The 19,862-nt window shown below is 36.9% G+C and overlaps 1 protein-coding gene across 3 annotated transcripts in view; it reads right to left on the bottom strand.

Annotated features, from left to right (window-relative positions):
• Positions 1–19,862, bottom strand: part of LOC306851454 (cGMP-dependent 3',5'-cyclic phosphodiesterase-like) — a 150,842-nt gene that overhangs the window by 38,146 nt on the left and 92,834 nt on the right. For all 3 annotated transcript variants that reach the window (XM_079387695.1, XM_079387696.1, XM_079387697.1), the window contains 3 exons: positions 16,832–16,920; positions 6,229–6,338; positions 942–997 (listed from right to left, as the gene is read on the bottom strand). In XM_079387695.1, coding sequence (XP_079243821.1) covers positions 942–997; positions 6,229–6,338; positions 16,832–16,920 — 255 coding nt within the window. The remainder of the gene's footprint in view (positions 1–941; positions 998–6,228; positions 6,339–16,831; positions 16,921–19,862) is intronic.

Genomic DNA, 19,862 nt, shown 5'->3' with positions numbered 1-19,862 from the left:
AGAGAGATAAAATACAAAAAGAATAGAGAAGCTAGTGTTAGTTTTTTTTTTTTAAGAAAACAAGCAAAGAATAGAGTGCAAGTCTAAAGGGGTAAGCTTTTTTAATAAAAAAATAAAAAATACTATATAGACGTAATTAAAAATATTTTAAAAAATAATAAAAAGAAAGAAGAAATAGAAAACTAATAATAAAAAAACTGGGAAACAATTAAACGCGATTAATTGCATCCAAATTAAAAGTTTTTGTTTACATAATATATGTATGTGTACTGTGTATATTTATTATGTATATATAAAGACATGCACATACAGAATTTATTTTGAACATATTTACATGTATATATTTATTTTCATATCATTTATATTATTTATGTATAAATAATTATATTATTTTATGTATAATCGTTTTCTTTAAATTTATTTTAAATCAATTTCTATATCATTTTAAAATTCCTTGTTTTTATTTCCATGTTTTTATTGATTTTAATGTCTATTTCACTTTCTTTTATGTAAAGCACTTTGGATGACCACTGTGTATGAAATGTGCTATATAAATAAACTTGCCTATTATATACAGTATAAATAAGAATCTGTAGAATCTCCAAACATGTCCTTGATGTGTTCTGCTCCGTCACAATCGTTTCTTTTATGACGTGTCACGGCCGCAGCAATAAAGCGTCTCCCCTGCCCTCAAAAATCTCATAAAATCATAAAGTTTTATTACTCGGTTAGAAATAAACACTTTAATTGGACAAATGCCGCCTGTAAAACCGTTAGATTAGGCAGCTTGTTAAAAATACGAGCTATAATGAATTTCGGATGATTCAAAGAGAGGAATCGCACGACATTCACTGATTCATTGGTTCAGAGGTGAGAGAGAGAGAGAGAAATCACAGGCATCATTACAGCACTATTGTGTGTGAAATTACAGCAGATCTCACCAGAATCAGAGAGATCACCTTTCCTTCATCAGCGTCCACCAGAGGAATGATGAGCGCTGAAAACACAGAGACAGAAAGAGATGAATCACTGCAACTCTTTACTCATTCTCAGGCCGTCGAAGATGTAGGTGATTTTGTTCTTCAGTAGAGCAGTAAAGAAGATCTTACAGTGTTTTCAGCTGCTTACACGCTGAATCTTTCCTTGTCACACAGTTTCTGAAGCTGTCACTCAAACAGCAGAAGCACAAACCAAATCTACAAAACCAGACACTAATTCTCAGCCTTTGACTCAGTTTTTAATTTCATAAAAAGTTCTACTTAAGAAAAAAAAGTCACCTACATCTTGGATGATCTGACGATGAGTAAATTAGCAAATTGTCTTTTTTGAGATGAACTGTCTCTTTAAAACAAACAAACAAATCTATATATTGATATACTATATAGAAATACATATATATTTATTTTTATATATGCAATGTGATGCGACCAAACAAATAATACAAATATATACACTGCCCTCCAAAAGTTTGGAAACACCCTGGAAAAGTGGGGTTTTGGACGATATTGGCATGAATCCTTTTTAATTTGTGATAATTTTGCACTGATAAGGGACAACACAAACTACAAAAACATTTATTACATAAACAGTTTATACATAGAAAAAAATTAAATTTTCGATTCATCAAAATATCCAGCATTAGCAGCTATTACAGCAGAATCTGGGCATCCGAGCTGTCAGTTTATTCAAACATTGACGTTGAATTGGCAATCAAGTGTTGAAGCTACAGTATTAAGGTGTGCTGACCCAAACATCTTCTAAAAACCTGGGCCAAGTTTAAACCAGTAACCAGGCATCTCAGCTGGTAAAGGGGCATGTATATATTGCCATTATTATGTGTTATTGCTGATCTTCAATGATAATGTCAAGTTACTTTAATGTATTTGCACCAAAAAATTATAAGTATTTATGCTGATATCGTCCAAAACCACACTTTGCCAGGGGTGTTTCCAAACTTTTGGAGGGCAGTGTATATACATGACAACGATCATCGTGTCAGGACCGCTTCCCACGTATCGACGAGGAAGCGAAAGGTTCAGTAGACTGTTTGCTTTAAACGAATGGTTATTGTCATGGTGTAAAGAACAGAAACTGCTCTGTTAATAATTGGAATATTTTCTGGGAGCATCCTAGGCTTTTCCGTGCTGATGGCCTGCACCCCAGCAGAGTCGGAGCGCAACTCCTGTCAGACAACATCTCCAGGACGCTACGCTCCATCTGACTAGTAAGTCAATTTCTAGTAAGACAATTTCTGGTGATTAAACCAGAAAAATGAAAAAGAAATGAACAAAAACTATTTTTAAAACTTGGGCTCCTAAACATAAGATCACTCGCACCCAAAGCAGTTATTGTAAATGAAATGATCACAGATGATAATTTTGATGTACTCTACTCTATTAATATTTTGGTCTAAATGAGTCTACTCCACCAAGCTACTGTTATAAACATGAGCCCTGTCAGACTGGTCGTGGCGGCGGTGTGGCAACAATATATAGTGATATTCTCAATGTTACTCAGAAAACAGGATACAGGAGGTTTAAATCATTCAAAATACTTCTGCTTAATGTTACACTGTTAGATATGCAAAAGAAATCTCTCCTGTCTCTTGCTCTGGTTACTGTGTATAGACCGCCAGGGCCATATACAGATTTCCTAAAAGAATTTGCAGATTTCCTCTCAGATCTATTGGTTAATGTTGATAAACTGCTAATTGTCTGAGATTTTAACATTCACGTTGATAATACAAATGATGCGTTAGGACTTGCGTTTACTGACCTAATAAACTCTTTTGGAGTCAAGCAAAACGTCACCGGGCCCACTCATCGTTTTAATCATACGCTAGATTTAATTATATCGCATGGACTTGATCTTACGATATAGATATCGTACCTCAAAGTGATGATGTTACTGATCATTTCCTTGTATTGTGCATGCTGTGTATTACTGATATTAATTATATGGCTCCGCGTTATCGTTCGGGCAGAACTATTGTTCCAGCCACCAAAGACAGATTCACAAATAACCTGCCTGATTTATCTCAACTGCTCTGTGTACCCATAAATACACATGAACTAGACGAAATGACTAGCAACATGGGCACTATCTTCTCTAATACATTAGAAGCTGTTGCCCCCCTCAAATTGAAAAAGGTTAGAGAAAACCGTACTGCGCCATGGTACAACAGTTATACCCATTCTCTCAAGAAAGAAACTCGTATTGAGTGCAAATGGAGAAAAACTAACTTGGAAGTTTTTAGAACTGCGTGGAAAAACAGTATGTCCAGCTATAGACAGGCTCTAAAAGCTGCCAGGGTAGAGCATATCCACAAACTCATAGATAATAACCAAAACAATCCAAGGCTCTTATTTAGCACAGTGGATAGACTAACAAATAAACAGACACCGCCCGATCTAAATATTCCCTCACAGTTTAATAGTAATGACTTTATGAATGTCTTTACTGATAAAATAGATAACATCAGAAATACAATATCAAATGTAGATTCTACTGCGTCTAGTATTTCAGCTTCATTCATCGCACCCAAAGAAAAACTGCAGTGCTTTACAACTATAGGACAGGAAGAGCTAAATAAACTTATCAGTGCATCTAAACCAACAACGTGTTTATTAGATCCTGTACCCACTAAACTACTGAAAGAGTTGTTACCTGTAGCAGAAGAACCGCTTCTCAATATTATTAACTCATCGTTATCTTTAGGTCACGTCCCAAAACCATTCAAGCTGGCGGTTATTAAGCCTCTTATTAAGAAACCACAACTAGATTCTAATGAACTGGCAAATTACAGACCCATTTCAAATCTTCCGTTTATGTCTAAAATTTTAGAAAAAGTTGTGTCTGCTCAATTGTGTTCCTTCTTGCAAAAAAATGATCTCTATGAAGAATTTTAGTCAGGTTGCAGGCCTCACCATAGCACAGAAACTGCACTTGTTAAAATTACAAATGACTTGCTTCTTGCTTCAGACCAAGGCTGCATCTCATTGCTAGTATTACTTGATCTTAGTGCTGCGTTCGACACTATAGACCATGACATACTCATAGATCAATTACAAAAATATATTGGTATTCAAGGACAGGCTTTAAGATGGTTTAGATCCTACCTGTCCGATCGCTACCACTTTGTTCATTTAAATGGGGAGTCATCTCAATTATCACCAGTAAAGTATGGAGTACCACAAGGATCTGTCCTAGGTCCTCTGCTATTTTCAATATACATGTTGCCCCTTGGTAATATTATTAGAAAATATGGGATTAGTTTTCATTGTTACGCTGATGATACTCAACTATATATCTCAACAAGACCAGATTAAACTTCTCAACTATCTAAAATAATAGATTGTGTAAAAAATTTAAAAGATTGGATGACCAATAATTTCCTCCTATTAAATTCAGATAAGACAGCGATATTACTTATTGGACCAAAAAAAAAAACAGTACACAGAATCTCTTGGATTACAATTTGCAACTAGACAGATGCACTGTCACGTCCTCGAAAGTCAAAAATCTGGGTGGTATATTAGACAGCAACTTGTCCTTTGAAAATCATATTTCCCATGTTACAAAAACAGCATTCTTCCATCTTAGGAACATTGCCAAGCTTCGAAACATGCTCCCTGTTTCTGATGCAGAAAAGCTAGTTCATGCATTCATGACCTCTAGACTGGACTATTGTAATGCACTGCTAGCTGGTTGTCCTGCATCTTCAATAAACAAGCTACAGATAGTCCAAAATACAGCGGCTAGAGTTCTTACCAGGTCAAGAAAATATGATCATATTACCCCAATTTTACAGTCTCTGCACTGGCTACCTATTCAGTTCCGTATCATTTACAAATTATTATTACTTGCCTATAAGGCCCTAAATGGTTTAGCTCCTGCATACCTAACTCATCTTCTACCACGCTACAATCCAACCCGCTCTCTAAGGTCACAAAACTCTGGACTTTTGGTAGTACCTAGGATAGCAAAGTCCACTAAAGGAGGTAGAGCTTTTTCACATTTGGCTCCCAAACTCTGGAATAGCCTTCCTGATAACATTCGGGGTTCAGACACACTCTCTCTGTTTAAATCTAGATCACATCTCTTTAGCCAAGCATTCACATAATGCATCTTATAATCTTGTACTGCAGTTATATCTGATCAAATGTACATTATTATTATTCTTTAGCTTGGGTTGAACAAATCATTTTTGCTTAGATGGAACAGCAGCTACACTAATTATGTCTCTATTTGTTTCTCTGTTGATTAACATCCCGTGGTAACTAGGAATGACAGAAGCTTCAGTCTGGATCCAACCCTTAAATGATCTGAGATGACCGAACACCTGAGAAAAGATGATGCCAACCCCTCAGAGGACCTCAGAGGATGCCAACGCTCAGACAACATACACAATTACCAAATATTGCCATAAGTTAAATATATTAAGGTTCTGCAATATATAAATATATTGTGGAAACTTAAATTCCTGTAGAGCTGCTTTGCAATGATTTGTATCATAAAAAGCGCTGTACAAATAAACTTGAATTTAATATACATGTTAAAAAAAATAAGAGAATGAAATAAATTGTTTTGCAAGCACACACACACACATTCACACACAGTGACACACACACACACGCGTTAATGAACTCTCTCTCTCACACACACACACACACACACACACACACACACACGGTTTCTTTATGTTTGCAGTCTAAGATTCTGAAGGCTGTATTGTTACTCTGGTAAAAATAGTCCTACATAGCGATAGTCGCCATGGGAAAAGAGAAAGCGAGAGCGAGAGGTTGATGGAAAACTAGGAAAATCTGATGAAAGTGGGCTAAAAGTTCAGCGGTGTAAATGAAAATTTCTCAATCTTTAAAACTTCTTTCATTATCATACTATCTCTGTGCTTTTACACCATCGTGAAAAATCGAGTCTCTTGTTCACACACACATACACGCTCGCTCGCACTCTCTCTCACACACACACACACTCTCTCTGTCTCTCTCTCTCTCTCTCTCTCTCACACACACACACACACACACACACACACTCTCTCTCTCTCTCTCTCACACACACACACACACACACACACAATTTTTCTCACAGACACACACACACACACACACACTCTCTCTCTCTCTCTCTCTCTCTCTCTCTCTCACACACACACACACACACTCTCTCTCTCGCTCTCTCTCTCTCTCTCTCACACACACACACACACACCTCGTTTGTGGGCTGGTAGTGGTGTGCTCAGCGAGCTGCTCTGTTTCTGATGGAGTTCTGCTGAGGGTAGGCCGGAGCACTGCAGTCTCTTCTGCTGCTTCACCGCGTCTCTGAAAAAAAAACATGAACAAACTCTGAGAAATCACTTCACGCCAGTAAACAGAGCCGTGCAGCCGCCGTGAAATCTGACTTTATCTTAATGAATGAACACACAAGAGCCCAGCATCAGCTACCATGTTAAATACACACAAAAATCACACAAGCAGCCGGTCCACACTCACTCCTGCTCTTCTGCAGAAACTACAGCATTTCTGTGTGATCTACATACAAAACAGATCACACCCTATCCCACAATGCACCGTTCTCAACTTGATCTTTCATTTCCAGTGCAACAAATAAACCAGCAATAATCCCTTTCTTGCCCCGCTGTTTAATCAAACATTAAGACATTTAAACACAAAACTGGATTGAAATGCAATACAGCACTATAACATACACAATCGTAATGCACTGCACAATGCATTAGCTTCATATTTTTTATATTTAAACTATTTATTTATAATATATTTGAATATAAGAAAGGAAATAAAAATTATTATTATTTTTGGTAACAATTTATAATAATTTATCATTAGTACATGCATTAACAAACATTAAATAACAATGATATATTTGTTACAGTATTTATTAAAATTGAACTGCTACAATTGTCAGATTAATTAAATATTTTTCACAGATACAACTTCTGATTTTAATAATGTATTAGAAAATGTTTTTAACAACTAGTAAAATGATCAACTAAAATTAATATTATAATATATAAATGTAACATTTTTCTTAAATATATACATGCATTTATATATACATAACAAATAAATATACACAGTACACACACATATATATATATACACTATGTAAACAAAAGCTTTTATTTTGGATGTGATTAATCACGATTAATCATTTGACAGCACTAAAAATAACAACACATTTATTTATATTTAATCAGTTTTTAATTTTATTTTAATTTTATTTCAATTATTAATGTGCATTTGTATTGTCAAAGCAGTTCAAAATAAGTACAATCAATGTAAAATAACTATAATATAAATCGAGCAAATTAGCATAAACGATTAAAATAATACAAAAACGGTCAATAACAATGATACTTTTACATTTATTTATTTGACAGCCACATATTTTACAATAAAACTAATACAAAAACCTAGTAAAACTATTGAACTGAAAACATTTTTATTTAAAATTATTTTGCAACAAAAATGTAATTAATTAAATGAATTAGAGACTTAAGTGTGAGCAATATAGTTTTATGAAGCATATTGAATAAGGTCACTGAAATAAGCGAATGTGACCTGAAAACGTGTTTTTTGTTGCTATTTTTATGTAGAAATGAGCTCATCGCTGTAAAAGCTGCTTTATTTCCCCTGCAGTTCACCAGTATTTGACTCTGCAGGGAATTAAAGAACATCAGTGAGGAAGAATCAGTAAAAGAGGCAAAGTTTGATCTGTTCCACTTTAAAAGGCTTTACAAAGAAATGCTGACGGTATCCCATCATGCACTGCTGCTTCACAGCCAGAGCCATTCAGCTGGAGAAAACCAATTTACACCCTGTCTGTGTGTATCGCTCTCTTTCTCTGGCTTCGACCTGAAGTTTGTGTGGAGAAGCTGAAGGTCCAGAAGTCAGATTACTGACCAGACGCTTCTGAAGAGAGGAGAGAGAGAGAGAGACGCTGCTTTTGTTGGCTTTCCTCCATCCGTCTGAAGTCTCATAAAGGTGTATAACGTCTAATCTTACAATCAAAGCTCTCCGATTTCACATCAAACGAGACGGAGCCGCAGAAAATCCCGTAAACACAGAGACAAGACTCAACAAACACACACAAACACTGTGTTGCCTTCTGGAAAATAATACCTGGGTTATTATTGTTAAATAAAATGAGAACTATATAAAAAAAAAGTAAAATAAAATTAAAAATATGTAAATATAAATTAAATATAATACAAATGTAATTGAACTAATACTATTCAAAGTAATTTTGCTAAATGACAGAAATAAAATAAATAAAATTATATATTAATATTAATATTAGATGAAAAACTTAACCTAAATGAACCTTAACTATAAGTATTTAGAATATTTAATTGAAATAAAATAAAATGTGTTAAAATTATATAAAATTTTAAAATGTTAACATATGCCAAAAGAAAATATGTTAAAATAAAGTAAAATAAATGGATGCTTTTATCCATTATTGAAAAACTTTAAATGCAAATTAGAAACCTTGGCAACTAAGTGAAACACTAATTAGTATCTGGAAACTAATAAAAACTAAGACTGAACTTAAACTCAAATACAGTATATAATATGATACAGTAATATTTTTAAAAAGTAATAAAAATTACAAAAGCAGAACACAATTACTAATAAAAAACTGAAAATACATACATGAAAATATTATATATACAATTAATAAAATATACCTGAGAAACATTTAGTCTTTAGCCGAGAGAGAGAGAGTGTGTGTGTGTGTGTGTGTGTGTAAAATACAATTAAAGAGTTAAACCACAAATAAAAGAACTTTAACTTGAAAATACAAACACTTGGCCAAAGAATAAATCTTTCTCCTACAGTATCAAATAGTTTTGTACTGGACAGTGAAGAGTGTGTGTGTGTGTGTGTGTGTGTGTGTGTGTGTGTGTGTGTGTGTGTGTGTGTGTGTGCGTGTGTGCGTGTGTGTGTGTGTGTGTGTGTGTGAGAGAGACAATCTGTCATCACAACTGTCCTCCTGGTCTGCAGAAGGGTGGAAAGTTTTCCAGATTTCCAGAACATTCTCCAGGAGAAGAGCAAGAAACACAGAGAGAGAGAGAGAGAGAGAGAGAGAGAGAGAGAGAGAGAGAGAGCGAGAGAGAGAGAGAGAGAGAGCGAGAGAGAGAGAGAGAGAGAGAGAGAGGATGACAGGTTTCTCACCCACACAGCAAACTAAAGTCCTGCGTCACGTCAGTTCCCATGACAACATGACTATGTAGTGTGATTAGACACTGGACACACACACACACACACACACACACACACACACACACACACACACACACACACACTTAAGAAAACTGTAGCAGAGATGAACTGGAAACTCACAAGCAATTCTGTGAACATACAGCGCAGATTACTGCATTACTTTAGTACTATTATAGTTTATAATATATATTTTTTTATTTTTTAATGTCTATTAATTATTTTATTTTCCTTTATTTTTTTAGTACTTTAAGTTAAACTAAACAAGTGAAAAATGCTGCCTTGGAAACTAGATGATTTTTTTTCCCATAAAGTTTATTATTTTTTATTTTATTTTATTTGAATACATTTGTATGGTTTTAGTTTTAGTTAACTTTTATAACCCTGACACGGTTAACAGTAAACAATAAAATTAGAGTAAATAAAATGCAACAATGGTTTGCATTAGTTTTTACATTATTATTGAACAAAAACATTAAAAATTAATACTTTTATTCATTAATTCATTGATCAAAAGTGAGTAAAGACATTTCTAATGTTACAAAAGATTATATTTCAAATAAATGCTGTTCTTTTGAACTTTCTATTCATCTGTGAATCCTGAAAAATAAAATGTATCACAGTTTCCACAAAAATATTGTGCAGCACAACTGTGTTCAACATTGATAATAATCAGAAATGTTTGTTGATCAGTAAATCAGTATATTATTATGATTTCTGAAGATCATGTGACACTGAAGACTGGAGTAATGATGCTGAAAATACAGCTGCAGATCACAGAAATAAATTACACTTTAACAGATATTCACAGAGAAAACAGCTGTTTTACATTAGAATAATATTTCAGTTTATTATTTTTTTATTTTCAAATAAATGTAGCTTTAATGACCCTAAACTCTTGAACGTACATGAGAATGCATTTAAAAAGACATTCAACATGCCGGTGAGTAAATAATGGTTTATGAATGGAGTATATCTCAGATATCATTGATGAATGATGACTAATGATGTGTGTGTGTGTGTGTGTGTGTATGTGTGTGTGTGTGTGTGTGTGTGTGTGTGTCTTTCATGCTTTGTCAGTGCTCTGATGTAGATGTGTTTTTCTCATGCTAATGTGTGATGAAAGTGTTTCTGTGTTTCTGATAAATGGCTTTGCTCCGCACACCTGCACACGTCTAATGGCATTCAGGTGTTCACGTCTCTATTCTCCCACGCCGCTCTTTTGTTTCTGACCTGTAGCTCTGATCAATGAGGGTTAAACGGGTTTTTTCCTCTCTGAGTGTTACTGCGCCCAAAATAACCGCAATCAAAGGTGTCGCCCCTTTCAGTCGCATTTCAATGCACTTCCGGTGCCATGTGTGTGTGTGTGTGTGTGTGTGTGTGTGTGTGTGTGTGTGCTGAATAATAAGCAGATATTGTGTGTGTGAATCAAATAATCCCTGAAATCCCTGAATGCATGTAGAGTTTAAATTCTACACTCTTATTTGCTACTTTTGTAGGGAATTCACAAATACACAATTTTCCAGTCTTTTACATTAAATATGCGGTTCAGTTCAGGCGTGACCGATTCTCTGCAGTACAGCGTAAATATTCAAGCCGTTTTCACAGCGTTACAGTGGTAACTGACAGCAGGCTGAGCGTTTCAAAACTGTTAATGATTCACTGCTGAATCACAAAATCGTCTCGGTGATTCACAAAAACATGTATTTCTGGATATTTCATGCTGAAGTTAGCAGGTCGGTTCAGCAAATAAGAATGCAAATGTTGAAAATCTAACTTTTTTGGAAGAATATGTTTACTTAGAATTTGCTAAAAAAAAAAAAAAAAAATTTTTTTAAAATTCACAGATCGTTACTAAAGAAACTGCATTGAATTAATGTGAATTTTAAGATGTAGAAAGACTGAAAAGGTGCCTCTAATAATCTTTCAAACTTAACAACTCTTTTTTACACTGTAACTGAAATAAGTTTAAGTAATGAAACTGCTAAAACTAAAACTGAAATAACAAAATTAATGAAAGCTAAATAGAAACATTAAAAAAATAATAATAAAAATGTCAGGAGTACATAAAATTACATTAAAAAGTTTTCTGGCAAATGAAATAAAGCATAACAATCTTATAATTCTCCACAAATAATTACATAGGGGAAGTCGTGGCCTAATGGTTAGAGAGTCAGACTCGTAATCGAAAGGTTGTGGGTTCGAGTCTCGGGCCGGCAGGGATTGTAGGTGGGGGGAGTGAATGTCCAGCGCTCTCTCCACCCTCAATACCACGACTGAGGTGCCCTTGAGCAAGACACCGAACCCCCAACTGCTCCCCGGGCGCCGCAGCATAAATGCCCACTGCTCCGGTGTGTGTTCACTACTGTGTGTGTGTTCACTGCTGTGTGTGTGTGTGTGTGTGTGTGTGTGTGTGTTCACTGCTGTGTGTGTGTGTGTGTGTTCACTGCTGTGTGTGTGTTCACTGCTGTGTGTGTTCACTGCTGTGTGTGTGTGTGTGTGTGTGTGTGTGTGTGTTCACGGTGTGTGTGTGTGTGTTCACTGCTGTGTGTGTTCACTGCTGTGTGTGTGTGTTCACTGCTGTGTGTGTGTGTGTGTGTGTGTGTTCACTGCTGTGTGTGTTCACTGCTGTGTGTGTGTGTTCACTGCTGTGTGTGTGTGTGTGTGTGTGTTCACGGTGTGTGTGTGTGTGTTCACTGCTGTGTGTGTGTGTGTGTGTGTGTGTGTTCACGGTGTGTGTGTGTGTGTTCACTGCTGTGTGTGTTCACTGCTGTGTGTGTATGTTCACTGCTGTGTGTGTGTGTGTGTTCACTGCTGTGTGTGTTCACTGCTGTGTGTGTATGTTCACTGCTGTGTGTGTGTGTGTGTTCACTGCTGTGTGTGTGTGTGTTGGATGGGTTAAATGCAGAGCACGAATTCCGAGTATGGGTCACCATACTTGGCTGAATGTCACTTCACTTCACTTCACTTTATTTTTTTGTTGTTGTTGTTAAATTAAGCATGAAATGTATAAGTTTAAGTTAGTTTCTAAAATTGCTAAAAGTAAACATTAAATAAAATGAATGAAAGCTAAATAGAAATTTTTAAAAACTAACAAATATCATAAGTGCATCACAAATTACTAAAACCTAACATTTTAAAACAGTAAAATGTGTTGAATTAAACATGAAATTGTGAAGTAGAAAGATATATTGTGTGTTTAGTGTGCCACACAAAAGAAATATAACTATTATAATTCAATTCTACATTCTACATTATATTTTATAAATTACATATTGAGTATATAAATTGGCATTAATACTATTAATGAAATAATATTTTAATTTGACATGTTTAATTGTTAAATTATCATAGGTTACATATATCTATATAAAAAATAATGTATAAATTGGCATTATTAGTGTTAATAATAAAATACCATTTTAATTTTTAATTTTTGCTTAATTGGTAAAGTGCCTTAGGTTATTAAATAATGGTAAATTATATTATGATCTTATCATTAAATTAAATAGCATACATTATAAAATATAATTTATCATATTACATACTATGAATATATAATTATATATTATAAATTACATATCAAATATGTAAATTTGTATTAATACTGTTAGTAATAAAATAATATTTTAATCGTAAATGTTTAATTCTCAAAATGTCACAAGCTAATTAATAAATTATAAATATAACTATTATAATTAAATTATATATTATACATTACAATATTATAATATACTATAAATATATCATTATACATTTTTTATATATTAGAAATTATATATTGAATATATAAATAAGTATTAATACTGTAATAAATCATTTTAAATAAATGAAAAATATAACTATTATAATACAGTAAATTAGATATAAATATATAAAGATTATATATTAAATATTGAACATAGAAATTAGTATGTAATATTAAATTGTGGAAATGCCATGGGTTTTTAATTGATGATAAAAAATATACATTTTACAATTAAATGTTTTTTTTTTTTTATCCTTGAAATGTTCAGCCACAAACGCTTCCTGAAGCATCGGCTGATGTGAAACACTTGTGCATGTATAAAAAACAAAAGTGAAGTGCAGATCTGGACCTTCGTCATGCATCATGCAGAAACACTGCTAACATTTACATGTGAGAGACACAAGAGAGAGAAGTCAGGTCAGTAACGACGCAGAGAGGATCGAAGCGAGAGAGTTCTCCCAGATAGCGATCGCTCAAGAACATGTTTATCTACAGAAACGCAGCCGCTTTAATGAGAGCCCCTATTAAAGCTTCAGGGTGTCATTTCTGTGAGCAACTCTGGCTAAAATAAACACATTTTTAGAGGTAATGTTTCACAAATGTCGAGCCATCACGGAAATGTCATTGCGTGGCCGATTTGGGCTAATAAGTTACAGTCAAACCAAAATTATTCAGACACCTTCAACATTTCTCACATTATATCACAGTTTATTAGTTATAGTTTAGAAAATGGTACTAAAATATGACGAGTTAAACTGTGTCAGAACAAATTGATCTTGATAATGTCAGATAACTGATAGAAAGGTATGTAATGAATTGGGTTGAATAGCTGTCAGATGTTAAATTTAAGAACACAATTAGATAAAACCAGTTTAGCTCGACCAATCACCAAGCAGTGCTTCATTTAGTTCAGTCTGTGGTGCAAAAACATCACTTTAGCAATTAAAGAAAAAACACTGAAAACATGATCAGGTCAAAGTGACTGAATATTTTTTAATCCCATATTTTACTAGTAGTCCACTATATGAAGAATTTTTGGGTGTAATATGTCACAGTTTACTTTATTTTGCTCTCCTCTCTTACAGAAATGAACTATAGTGTCCTGCACCCACTAGTAAATATATCAAACATTATATACGCTGTCTATAATTTTTGGTTTGACTGTAGATATGTCAGTGATGTAATGATCAACCGGCTGCCATCAGGATTTCTTTTCGTGGGCAACCTCAAATAAAACTGTCAATCACCGCAAGCGGCCAATTAATTAGAGAGGGTGGGGAGTGGGCGGGGCTCACTTCAGAGGGAGGCGGGTGCTGTGGATTTGATTGACAGCTTGACATCAGAGACATTAGCGGAATGGAAATGTGAGGTCAGGATGAAAGATAATGATACGCTCGTTTTAGACACGCCATTAAAGTTTCTATTGAGCGCACACACACTTATACTGAAGGGACAGCTTCGATCCTTGTCGATCCTGAACGTTTTTATGATAGAAACCCAGAATGTTATGATATACTGAGAGATACAGGAGCAGAGGTCGGATGTGATTGACGTGTGCCATTATTCAGAGAGAAGAGAGAAAAGGAAAGCGCTCGATTCTGACATTTCTCACAGCACAGGAATCAGTCGGTTCATCGGGGTTGAGAGAGAAACGGATGACAGCGACTGACACGATCACAACATCGCTTCATCAGAAGAGACTGACGGGTCACGAGTGGCGGAAAGCACTCTTATCACTATGTTTTATTTTCTCTGTTGGGCTTATGTGTGTTTTTTCCTCCCTTGTTAAAGACTGTTAAATTATTAAGCAGTGTGTCATGAAAGGTTTTTTTTAAATAGTGACCACTGGAGGGGTGCTGTTGGCAAATATATTTTCTTTTTCTTTGTCTTTCCCTGACGTGATGTAGATTAAAAGTGAAAGTAAAGAGTTTCACACAAGTTGCTTGCGTTCTGACAGAAAAGAGCTCCGAGTCTTTATTTAAAATCAACAACGAGAACACAAGATATTACATGGACACAACATCCGTCGCATCACAGAATCAACAGTTCATCTGATATAAAACATCTACTAACTCACGCGGAAAACCACAACTACACTCTTAAAGATAAAGGTGCTTGACGAAGAAACTCTGTCTAAATGGCTCCAGAAAGAACCTTTAACATCTGAAGAACCTTTCTGTTTCACAAAAGGTTCTTTGTGGCGAAAGATGGTTCTTCAGATTATAAAAAGGCAAGAAAGATGGTCCTTTAAAGAACGTTTGAATGTTTTTTTGTGGAACCAAAAATGGTTCTTCTATGGCAGGGGTAGGTCCTGGAGTGCCGATGTCCTTCATAGTTTCACTCCAACCCTGAAAAACCCCTCACCTGCCTGTAGCCCTAGTAATTCTGAAGACCTTGATTAGCTTGTTCAGGTGTCTTTGATTAGGGTTGGAGCTAAGCTCTACAGGACAGCGGCACTCCAGGACCGACGTTGCCTATCGCTGTTCTAAGGCATCGCTGTGAAGAACCTTTCAAGCACCTTTATTTTTTAAAGGGATAGTTCATCCAAAAATGAAAATTCTGTCATTAATTACTCACATTCATGTCGTTCCAAACCTGTAACAGCTTGGTTCATCTTCGGAACACAAATTAAGATATTTCTGATGAATTCCAAGAGCTCTCTGATCCTCCATAGACAGCAAGGATCCTAACACCATCAAGGCACAGAAATGTAGCAAGCAGATCTTTAAAATAATCCATGTGACATCAGTGGTTCCACCGTAATTTTACGAAGCTACAAGAATACTTTTTGTGCACAAAGAAAACAAAAAATAACAATTTTGCTCAACAATTAGTCTCCTCCAGCCTGACCTCACTGTAATTAGTGAATGAAGGTCTTACAGGTTTGGAACGGCATGAGGGGGAGTAATTAATGACAGAATTTTCATTTTTGGGTGAACTATTCCTTTAAGAGTGTAACACCTCAGACATGTTCAAGCCAATAAAGCTCATTCTGATTATGATTTTTTTCAAGGACTACTGTTATGGTATTTAATATTTTAAAATGTCCCTGTTTTTGATCTACAGTGCTTAACTTTTTTTCAAATTTCATTATTATTTTTACGAACTCACCGAGCTGATATTTTCCATGCAATGAAAGGATGATCAAAAACAGATGTTTCACAAAAGAAATCAGTATGCTTACAAGGACAACAATATTCCTATTTTTACACGATTAAGACAATACTCTGATTAAGAATCTACCATGTAAACAGATTTTTAAAACACAAATCGAATTAAGACGTGGAGTTTTCCTGTTTTAGTCGCATTATCGAAGTGCGGTATAGATATGTACACACCTTAATCACACTATTACCATCGTGCAGGACGTTTCACCGCATTTTGCGACAGGATACACACACGGCAGTGATCAACCGTTTGACGGCAAACAAAAGAACATGGCTTCAACAACACTGTTTGCATGTATAGTAGCATGACAAATAATTAACTGCACTTGAAGCTTTCCAAAAATTAAAAATGAAACACCCAAAACTGAATATTGCACCATAACGAAAACGAACTGTATGTTTATACGTGAAATTCAAGAGGGGACGTCGGATAGCGTCGCGTGGGGACGTAATGACATGTGCCATAATCGATCTATGCACTATAATGTAAAAAGTGAACATGAAAGGAATATTCTAAAAGCAACTCATGTAAACACCTTAATCATAATATTGTCTTATTCAGACAATATTCAGGTTAATAATTAGATTACTGTTGTCCATGTAATTGCAGCATTCCTTCAAAAACACTGTGCTTTTATTATGACATCTGCCCTTACCTGAGCTTGCCCTCTGGTGGCACCTCATGGGGCGGATCCTCACATCGCAGCCGAGACTCCGCCTCCAACAGGTACACGAACACACACTCCTGCAAAACACGAGCGAAAACAGCAGCTGAGAGAACAGTCCGAGTCATTAGTCGTGATTAGAAATGTGCCGGCATTCGGTAATGCAATATATCATGATAATGAATATGCACGATATTGTTATAGTGGGAAATTCAAAATACCGTGAAATATTTTTTTTTTTTTACAAATTATTTTTATTTTTTTTAATGCATTTTAAGAATACTTTTCCCATCAACTGGTCACAATGCACAACACCGCTGTATGCTGCGTCAAATGGCTTGTTTCCACTGAGCAGTACGGTTTAGTACACTACGGTACGGTACACAATTGATCATATGCACGATTACGTCCTGGTTTTGGATAAGCCAGCTCAGTCATTTCCGGTCAACTGTACTGTGCCATAAGGGAGCGCCCTTTGCTCGGTTTCTCTACATAATCCATTCACAATTTTGAGAAAAGTTTTGTTTGTCTAAGAGGACCAAACGTCCACGTATAACATTTCAGGCATGACAAACACGAATGTTAAATTTACGCGAGTGAATCCGTTAAATCATGCCGCGAGTCAGTGCTATGATTGACAGCAACGGAATGAATCATCTGACGAGCCAAATCTAAACATTTCAAAAATATTGAATGCACTATTTAATTGCTGTACCAACTTATTTAATTTGTATTTAACTATGTAGGTATTATAGGCTGTTGTCTGTCCTTATTTATTTTTCTAAATGACAAGTGAAGTCTACTTTTATTTGTGCACTTACAATATCAACAAAAACAATGTGCTTTTATACTGCCGTCTCGTCTTGAACAGGAGCGCTTCACAAAAATGAACCAAAACTAGCGAATACATGCCTCACAGACGTGATAAACATATCTAGGCTATAGAAAGCTTTATATTACTACTTAACGAAATAAAACAAATCGAAAACAAATACTCTTTCATTATAATCCATGCATTTCTCTCTAAAGGCGCGCTCTAAACCTCATCCTTGTGACACTAGTTTATAAGTAAATAATTCAAACAAGGCCGGCGACATCCATTCAGTTCATTAGAGAAGGGGAGAAACCACCAGCCCCCAAGAAGATAAAAAAGAGCCTCTTGCAAGCAGCACAATCCTGGGAGATGAGGGTGGACCTGGGAAGGAAGCTAGTCTTCCCCCAGGTTGTGCAAACATCGCTGAGGCCGGACGTGGTCTTATGGTCCGAGGAGGCAAGGAAGATAATCTTGATTGAACTGACGGTCCCGTGGGAAGACGGGTGCGAGCAGGCCTATGAGCGGAAAGCCACCAAGTATCAGGACCTTGTTGAGCAGTGCAGGGCCAAAGGGTGGCAGACCTGGCTATTTCCGGTTGAGGTTGGGTGTAGGGGTTTCCCGGCGCAGTCTGTGTGGAAGTCACTCACAGCTCTGGGTATAGCAGGAAGGGAGAGGAAGGCAGCTGTTCGTAGGTTGGGTGAGGCAGCAGAGAGAGCGTCTTGCTGGCTCTGGAGTAGGAGGGAGGAGTTGAGCTGGGGGCCAGGAGGAGGTGGGCAGTGACTGGCCACCACTGCCGACCCGCCAACTGGAGGGTGTTGTGGTCCAGGGTCGAAACACCCTGTGAAAGTTGGACGCCACCTGACGACATCTCCTCTTGGCTGAAAGCTACAGTTATGCAGTACAGCCAATAACTGAGTTAGACAGCATCAGTATAGATGTATCCAATAGTATTTCCCCTGGGTCACCAGTGACTTCCAGGAAAGGCTGGATGGCAACCAAGGAAGATTGGTGACGCTGGAAATACAGATGACCTCCAGGAAAGACTGGCGTGGGTGGGCGAGGCTAGCAACCTCGATCACAGCACTCGCAAGAGGGCACCAACCAAAGCTACAAAACGGAACAATGAGCAATACCCCCAGGGTCTCCCGAGAGGGGGGGAGGATGAGAGACTCAACAGGACGGACACAATGGTTATGGCTACGGAAAACACACGGATAATGAGACGGCTCACCCAAACCACACTTACAGGGGAAGTGTTAGAAGTAAAATGCCACTGCGGGAAGCTTTGCAAGAACGCAAGGGGACTTAAAATACATCAATCCAAGACCCAATGTGGAAAAGGGAAGAAGCAGTTGCAGCGCATAGTGGAGACACTAAGTGAGACGCAGGAGGACTCCAGTCAGGAAGCACCCCACAGCACAGGAGACCTCTCAGCACCTGCTCCATCCCAAAGCCACAGGAGGGACTCTCCTAACACTACCTCAGGCACCCAACCTATGGCAGAGAAAGTGAAATGGCCCCAAGCAAACAACAACACTGCATGGAACCAACTAGATGGGGACCTAGACAGAGTTCTTGGAGCCACATTAGCAGGAACAGCCGAGAAGAAAATCGACAGTATGACAACAATCATCATCACCATGGCCAGAGAGCGCTTTGGCACTGAAGAGAGAAAGGGTAGCAGCGGAACTCAGGTAAAGCAGCCAAACAGGAGGGCAAGAGAGATCTTGCAATTGAGGAGGGAGATCAAGACCCTCAACAAGCAGTTCAGAACAGCAAGTGCTGAAGAAAGGAAGGGCATAAAAGAGCTAACCAGTGGACTTCGAGGGCAACTTTGCAGACTGAGAAGGGCAGAAAGGACTCTGAAACTGAGGAAGGAGAAGGAGGTCAAGCGGGCTCAGTTCATTAAGGACCCATACAGGTTTACCAAAACCCTGCTGGGGGAAGCAAGGTCTGGAAGATTGACCAGCCCTAAGGAAGTTGTAGAGGAGTTCCTTAAGGAGAGCCACAGTGACGCCCTCAGGAACCAAGCCTGTGGTGCACACCCAAAGATCAGCAGAACTGCTGAAACTCCTGAGGAAGAGCTTGATACCAGTGAACCAACTTGGAGAGAAGTCCAGGACATTGTGCAGAAAGCCCGTTCAGCATCTGCCCCAGGTCTAAGCGGTATACCTTATAAAGTATACAAGAGATGCCCGATGCTCCTCC

Source organism: Barbus barbus (genome assembly GCF_936440315.1).
Source record: "Barbus barbus genome assembly, chromosome: 31".
NCBI classification, from domain to species: Eukaryota; Metazoa; Chordata; class Actinopteri; order Cypriniformes; family Cyprinidae; genus Barbus; species Barbus barbus.
The sequence above is the reverse complement of the archived record's forward strand: the minus strand, read 5'-3'. Positions and strand labels throughout refer to the sequence as shown.